The sequence below is a fragment of the Strix aluco genome, chromosome Z (assembly GCF_031877795.1).
Source record: "Strix aluco isolate bStrAlu1 chromosome Z, bStrAlu1.hap1, whole genome shotgun sequence".
Classification (NCBI taxonomy): domain Eukaryota; kingdom Metazoa; phylum Chordata; class Aves; order Strigiformes; family Strigidae; genus Strix; species Strix aluco.
Window position 1 is genome coordinate 75,033,232 of NC_133971.1, and position 8,409 is coordinate 75,041,640.

At 42.5% G+C, this 8,409-nt stretch overlaps 1 protein-coding gene across 1 annotated transcript; it reads left to right on the plus strand.

The window, feature by feature from the left end:
• The first annotated feature begins 793 nt into the window (after positions 1-793).
• Positions 794-7,417, plus strand: RFK (riboflavin kinase). Its single transcript, XM_074812376.1, has 4 exons — positions 794-931; positions 2,666-2,817; positions 4,058-4,160; positions 4,746-7,417. Exons 1-4 carry the CDS (start codon positions 850-852, stop codon positions 4,874-4,876), a joined length of 468 nt encoding a protein of 155 aa, XP_074668477.1. The 5' UTR covers positions 794-849; the 3' UTR covers positions 4,877-7,417.
• Positions 7,418-8,409: the final 992 nt, after the last annotated feature.

An 8,409-nucleotide genomic window follows, 5' to 3' on the forward strand; every position in this document is an offset into this window, starting at 1 on the left:
GCTGCTGGACTGGCCAGATCCAGTCGCTTCGCGAGAGCGGAGCCGGTCGGCAGGAGTGAAGAGCACGCCCGTCAGCCTGACACCCGAGTACGGCTGGCCCTGAGCCCCGCTGCCTGCCGCCCTCCGGAGACTGCCCTTGCTTGAGCTCCCAGAACGAACGGCACCGGGCCGCCCTTCCTCCCGCCACGACTCCGCGGCCCCGCCAGCGGCGTACCCCGCGCAGTAGGGCGCCCGGCCTCCGGGAGCGGGCCCTGCGCCACACCCCCCCCCCGCCCCCCCTCCGCCGGCCGGGCGGCGACCCGCCGGGCGGCCCAAGAGCGCGCTGCCGGCCCGCCACACACGGGGACGGGGCGGGGGGTTTATCAACGAGCCCGTTTCACAGCCGGCGCGGGGTGCGGGAGAGCCGCAGTCGGGCCAGGCGGCCGCTAAAACCGCCACACGCCGCACCGCTGGCCTCTGCCAGCCAGGCCCATGCGCTGCCCTCCCCGCGAGCGGCGAGAGGGGAGGGGAGGGCAGGGGAGGGGAGGGCAGGGGGCGGCGCGCGGCCCCCCCTGTCCCCCGCGCAGGGACCCGCCACCCGGCCGCGACCGACCCACCGCGCCCAGGGACGCAGCTACGCGGCGGCCTGAGCATGCGCAGGCATACCCTCACGGTGGGCAAGTCCATTCTTGAGGGGAGGCAGAAGGTTGTATGAATTAAAAACCGCAAAGCTGCGCCTCGCTCCTCCCCTCCTTTTGGTAGCGCCCAGAGCAAGGTGGGTGCGAGCGCTACACGCGGGCAGAAGCAGTTCCGCCGGGTGTCGGGCTTGGGGCTGCTGGCAGCTCTCGCCACTGTCGCCTGCCGGCCGCCATGAGGCACCTGCCCTACTTCTGCCGCGGGGAGGTGGTGAAGGGCTTTGGCAGGGGCTCCAAGGAGCTGGGCATCCCCACCGGTGAGCGGGGTGCGCGGGGCACCGGGGCGGGCGGGCGGGCGCCGCCGCTTCCCCCGGCGGGGCGAGGGTGTCGCCTGCCGTGACGGCCACCGGCGAGGCGTTCGCCGCGGCCTGGCCCCGCCCGCCCCCTCCCGTACCCCGCGCGGCGCCGGCGGTCGGCACCGGGTCCCGGCACCGGGTCCCTGCCCCGGGACCGACGGGCGGCTGGAGCGCGCCCGCCGGTGAGAGCGCGGGGGGGGCCTCTGGGCAGCCCGCAGCGCTGCGGCTGCCCGAGCGGAGACGGGCCGTGCTCCGGCGGGGGGACGGGCAGGGGCGTCCGGCTCTCCCGCCGCCGAGGGCGGTGCGGGGTCGCGCTGCGGGTGACCGAGCGCGTTTGAAGCCGGGAGGCGCCCAGCCGGCCTGCGCAACTGCGTTGTTGGCATGGCTGCGCCCTTCTGCGGAGAGGCTCAGCTTGTTCCGTGCTGGCATTGTTCTGACATTTTTTTTTTTTCGCGTTGCTTAAAGTCTTGTGTCATTCTTTCCCCATTCTGCTAAGCGATTTCTTTCAGTCTTGTTTTTGTTTCGTTTAATCATCTGATGGTCGTCATGATGATGTACGGGATGTAGATAAGTGATCACATGCACAGTGTTGATGTGTGGCAGCTTAGAGAGTATCCGTTCGCATAAACCTCGCATTGGAATAAGAAAGGGAGTAAGCACTGGGAATAGCTGTAAGGAAGGAAGTTCAAGCGGAATAATGCAGGAGTTAAAGAAACAGAGCAGGTGGACTTGGTCTACAAAGAAATATATTTTCCTATTGCTCATCTCTGTTTCAGTTGTCTAAATACAGATAGATGCGTAATTCAAGTGAAGTTTGTCCTGTCTGAGACACGGAAGTCAACAGTCATGTTGCACCACTCCTAGCAGACAAGGAAACTTAGTAAGACCAGTCTTGAGGTGCTGGATTTCTGACAACATCTGTTAATAATATCACATTTTTCTCCTGATTGTATATAAATAGTGTGTTGATATCAGGGAATAGGGCAGAGAGGTTGTTACTGCTTCTGAGCTTTGATAAAAATTCAGTAACCATAAATTCTTTGAAATCGTCTTGATATCTTGCATGAAGAGATCTACTCATGTGGGAAGTAGAAGTAGGATAGTAATTTTGAAAGAAAGTTAGGCTCGGTCAGAAGGGAGTTTATTTTGCTGTAGTTCTCAAAGAAAATCCCAGAAATCCACAAATGCTTCTGAAAGGCAGCGTGTACAAAATTGACAGGTGACTAAATCATAATTTCATTTATTTATGTATATTTTGTTTCATGAGTAACTATTTTACTGACAGGTAAATAGTTCAGAGATGCTGCTTTATAGTACAGAAGAAACTTTATTTTTTTTCTCATCTTTCACCATATTAAAGCTGTGATAGTCATCCCAAGAGTGAAATGCATTCTGAATGGATACATTGCATGTTTCTTAATTATTAGTGCAGAAAATAATGTGTATAATTATAAAATACAGTATGCATAAGAGATGTGATAACTCAGATATTACTACAGAGACTGAATTTTATGAAGCTGTTTTGTATTTTGTACTTTGCCAAATGGCACACTGCATCACTCTCATCATCATCACCAGTATCATGTTTGTAAACAGTATGTAGGTAGAGTTCAGCTTTTAAGTGTTTGAAGATTCTGTTATGTCCTTGGCCTACACAAAGGCACTCACACTTTACACTTTCTAAAATTTTTGCAGCTAACTTTTCTGACCAAGTAGTTGAAAGCTTTCCGTCTGATATCTCTACTGGTATATACTATGGATGGGCCTGTGTTGGAAATGGAGATGTGCATAAAATGGTTTTGAGCATAGGATGGAATCCTTTCTATAAGAATATTAAGAAATCAGTGGTAAGAATTTTGCTTTGTGGGGGATTTTTGTTATAATAAATGAGCCAGATGTTGAATTTGAATATGGTAAGCAGAATTTGATCCATAAATTAGATCTAGAAATTCTGTTTGCTCTTAAATACTTCCAAAATAAAAATTTAACAGTATTTCTGAAATGGTGATTGCTTGGGGTGTTGAGCTAACTAAACATAAGCTTGATAGATGCATTGAATTTGCTGGTTATAAGAGCCCTAGCACTAGCTGGAACATACTAATCTATTGTTCTCTGCAATCTATCTGCATTTCAAATAAGACATGTTGGAGCATCTTAATTTGTAATGATTTTCTATTAATTCTTCTCTTAAATGATGGAATCCATACATGGGGTGCTGTGGCTGGATATACAGAATAAATATTTGAAGGTACACAATAATAGGATGGAGGAGTTGAGTTTAAATTCGTGAGCTGTGACAGCTGTCTTTTTCTTGCTGTCAGGGGCTGGTGCGTTTCCTGAGTCTTACAGAGCTCTGCTTTTATTGTTTAAAACACTTTATTTGGACATGAATCTCTGCTTCTAAGGTTCTGAGTGTTTGAAGACTCCATAACGTGCTTGTCTTACGCAAATGTATACTTTTAAAAATTTTTGCACGTAACTGTTCTGAGCAAGTAGTCAAAAGCTTTCCATCTGATATCTCTGCTGGTATATGCCATGGGTGGGCCTGTGTTGGGAGAGAGAGATGTGCATGAAATGGTTTCGAGTGTAAGATGGAACCCTGTCTCAGCCTTTGCTCTTTCTTGAATGTTATTGTTCAGTTCCCATGTGAGTTGGTTGCCAAAGCTCTCCTTAACCCAACTATTTCAGTCAAAATCTTTACAGTTATTTGGATGCATCAACTTAATGATGAAACATTAAAATTTGTTTGTGATCTGCTGCTATGGAAGTGTTACCTCTGAGAAGTGGTGAAGCATTTCTCCTGAGTAATGGCTTTCTTTTTCTCTTTTTTTTTTTTTTTTTTTTTTTTTTGTCTATCAGAATACTCTTAAGTGAGTAACTTTTCTTCCATGAAAAGTACAATTCTTTTTCCTAACATAAGCAAAAGATGTAGCCTTTAATCTTGCATTATATGTGCTAAACTCAATGTCCCTTTTATTGGTATGTGTTGGGGAGAATTTGAATTAGGGATATTAGCTGTACATTCTTACAGTGAGGGAAGTAAACTCAAAGTTCATCATAAATGCCAACTTATTTCTCTTCCTTCAGGAAACGCACATTATCCACACCTTCAAAGAAGACTTTTATGGAGAAATTCTTAGTATAGTCATAATTGGATATATTCGACCGGAAAAAAACTTTGATTCCTTGGGTCAGTATTACAGATCTCCCTCAAACTAGTCTCTTCTTTGTCCTGTTCATGCAAGTACTGGTCTTCACTGTCTCTCTTTCCATAATAAGATGATTTATCTGTTAACCTTTGAAATTTCAGTAAAGTGTTTTCATAAGCTAACTGTACAAGTTGGTTTAATTAAAAAAACCCCAAAGCAGACCCCCACATCTTCCAAAGCATCACACTAAAAATTGTATTGTTGTGTCACTTGTCTAAGGAGTAATTTAAAAATCATTGTCGTCTTGTAAAAGCATCAGTCTAGTATATTACTTTCTTCTCAAAATGCAGCTCTGTTAGAATTGAAACAGTTCATGAAACTTGATCTTTTGCTAAAATGTCTTTTGGAACAAGTGGTTATAATGGTGAAAAATGCAGTGCTGGCATCTTTGTTTGTTTTAAAAAGTGTCATTAAAACCAAAGAATTTTGCCTTTCAAACCTTGTGGTAATAATTATATTCTACTTCTGTGATTGTTTGGTATTCTGTGGTACACTTTATTTTCACTTGCTATTGTGTGTTCAGAATTCAAACCATATTTTAAATATCCCTATTCTTATCTTTTCAGAGGCGCTCATTTCAGCAATTCAGGAAGACATTGAAGAAGCAAACAGGCAGCTAGATTTACCAGAACATCTTAAACTCAAAGATGACAACTTCTTTCATCTGCCAGAAGGCAAAATAGTGAACAGTCACTGAGCAAACCCATGCTGCTTTTTTTCAATGTCTTTTTTTTTCCTCTCCCCTGTTATGGAGCTTTTATATTTACACTGCTTTTATAGGTACTTTGTTGTCATATGTCTGTTTAGGTAACTGAGGTTGGAACTGACCATACAAGATTATTTCAGTTTCCTTGTGTTAATTCATCATTAACCCAGTCGTGCAAAAGGAGTAGAAGGCTGGTTTAGGTCCTTACGGATAAATTGTGTACCCTGAAGTTAGCAGTTCAGAGATCTGAGCACATGCAGAACATGACTGAAATTAATTGTGACTTCTTCTGACCCTAGAGTATGGATAGTTCAATTAAGTGAAGAATGTCTGTTTTTAACATACAGAATGTTAATCCAACCTCTTTTCCCAGTTTTATGTCATTCTTACATCTGGATTTTAGCTAGTAGCTTAGAAAATTTTGCTATTGATTCAGTCAGAAATTTCCTCTGGTGCAGGAAGCCAATGATTAGATAACAGTGGCAAGATTAATTCTCTGTAGTTCTTATTTTTCATATGCTATACAGCTGTTATGATTGAAGCTGTTATTTTAATTGAAATTATTTATTTTAAGTTTATTTGAAATGGAGGAAATCACTGTTGCTCATTGAGTTACTGGAATCTGAGATCTGTTTCTTCTTAGCTGACTGTACATATGACATCACATGACCTGTGTAGTTTACTTCTGAGGCAGTGTTTCACTGACATTCAGGAAATGAATCATAGTGTGAAAGTTGATAAACTTTCATGGGTCAGGTGCAAAAGATGCAGAAACAGTATAACAAGACCTGCTCATTGGACCTTAAGGCAAAAAAGGTAATGAAAGGGAACTTTGCAGTTTATGTGCTGCTGGTATTTGTCGTAAGAAGATGGAGGGGGTTAAGAACCTTGTACGGGTTATTCACTACAGTGGCAACAAAATGGCTGACTTCAAGATTGACATAAGGCACAAAAAAATCCCATCAACTTTCTGCACCAACTGCAAGTAAAAACAAGATCAAATATAGAAATTTGGGGATTCATGGAATAATATATCCACACTATAGTGGGTATTGGTTATTTATTACAAGTAATTGCAGCTGGTTCTACTCTGAAATGTAAGGAAAGGTAAATGGAGGGGATATTGTCAGAATTGATAGTAATTTGGAAAATACTTTTTAGAAGTATGTAATGTGTGATTCCGAATCTACATTTTTTTTCCTCTGATAGATATCCCCTACTCAGTGAGTGGAACTATGTAAGCTGCAGTGACTTTGTTGTGTTCATAATGTTTTGACGTCAACCTGTGATGTGGCTGGAACATTTTCTGAAATTCAGAATGGTTCTGTGGATGTGTCTTGACCGTAGTTCTGTGTTTAAACTACCATGCAGAATTTGGAACGCACAATTTCTGTAGTGTAAATTCATAAAAATTGCTCCTTGTCCTTATCCTACTTGAATCCTACTTTTTACTCCAGGGTTTAAGAGAGTTTTAACAAGGTAGCTGTCTGGGTTCTGTGGTGGGTGCTCTCAGGATGTTAGTTCTGCTTCGTATTGTTTTAACTTTCAGATAATATCATGGGATATTATTAGGAAAGGGGTCTTCAGCAAATCAAGGATTGGTGTTTGCTCTGTAGGACTTCAGGAGAAACTTGATTTAATTTAAATTAATTGTTCACCAGTGCTGTTGATAGCTAGGACAGATGGAATACAGAATTGGGGGGGAGGCAGTTAGCAGCAGTAGGTATACTTTCTTTTAAAGGAGAACAAAATCATTTAGTGGACTTTTACCATATAACATGTTGGAAACTGTATTTCTAAAAAGCATGTAAAAGAACTTTCTTGCAAGAGTGATGGATTTGTTTACATTTAAAAATGGAAGGATAAAGGGAGATTTTTTTTTTGCAAAAATCTGAGGCATTCTTGAGACTGCAGTAATGTCAAGATCTTGTATCTTAGTTTTCTTTTTTAAAGAATAAACAAAAGCCACACTAGTCAACCGAATATATTGTCAAGAATATATTTAAAGAATAGATTGTTGTTCATCCTGGTACTGTAACTAAACACTCATAGCCTTCTTTAAAACTGTTTTTTTGTCAGTAATTTCATGTGTGTATCTTGGAAATGATGGTGCCTTAAGCTGTCTCTCTGAATAATACTTTCCTGTATCTGCTAATAAATGCTACTATCAAAAATTCAGTTCGTCTTTTGGTTATAGAACCACTGTGCTATCGATAGAGAACAGTGGCAAAGGGAAAAGTTGAAAAACTGTTGGTTTGGTCTCAAATTTTAGCTGAGGTGTGATGTATGGATACACTGAACTAATAAACCGCTCTTTGTGTGTTTTCAAATTAGATAAAATGTTACTCCATTCATTTGGCTGAGTGTCCACATTATTTAAGAGAAAGTGCTCTCTAAGTTCAATACGTAATTCCTAGCACAGTATAAACTTTCTGAAGGGTTATATTTTTGTATTATGTACAAATAACTGTTTATTTCTGTTGATGTTGCTGCACTGTACCATTAATAAAGGAACTGTAATTGACAAAGTTATCCTTCTTGTTGCAGGTTTCCTTTCCTTTGCCTCGCTCAGCAAAGTTAGTTGTCTCAGCCCTTACGCAAAGCTTTGTGGGGCTGACTGCCTGAAAAACTAGACTGACAGAAAAGAGCAGTGAGATGTTGTTCAACCTTCTTAGTGTGTCTGAAAACTGGCCCCACTCCAGGGATTTCTGTACTGCAGTCAGAATTTATGGGAGCTACAGCCTTAGAATTCACAACCTGAAACCTGAGAATTGATTTGTCTATACACTTCCTTTCAAAACTTTTTAAAACTCCTTGTTTCTTTTATGATTCAGATGGAAGAAGTTGCATTCTTCTATGTTCTGTTTCACATGTTAAACATTCATCTAGGTCAGGGCAAAGATCTACCTGGTGCTGAAGGAGAGTCAAACCTGTATCTTAAAACACATTATTGTGGTTCTGGGCCTCTTCTGGGAAAAAGTTCCTCTCATACTTTTTTTCTCTTGGCAACTGTTTATATGTAGACCTTTATATAACCTCTGCCTAGCATCACTGAAGTTACATCAAGAAAGAATGCAACATGTTGTGGCAGTATGTGAGGTAAGGGTTGCTTTTTTGTTACATGCAGTGGACTCTTCTGTGTAGGCTGGTATCTGTCAGAAATCATGCTTTTAACAGCAAAGTGCCCAGAATGGTGGTATGGATTTAAGAGAGAGAAATCTTCAAGCACCTGTGGTGTTTGAATTTCCAAGCATCTAGATTTTCTACTAGTTTTCTTCTGGAATTAAAATTTTAAAATATCAGAATACCTTTAGATGTCTTTTGTAATGAATATGCTTTGTATAGAGGTATAACCTTTTTCCCACAGGTGCTTGTATTTTCTGAAGGAAGAAAGGTGTAAAAAAAACCCTAATGAGCAGAAGGCCATACTTATTAGTGTGATGTGATGGTTGAAGTGTCTGTTACCTACTCTTCCAGAGGAACATTTGGGTACATACATGGCCTCTTTTGGTTTTTAAATAGTC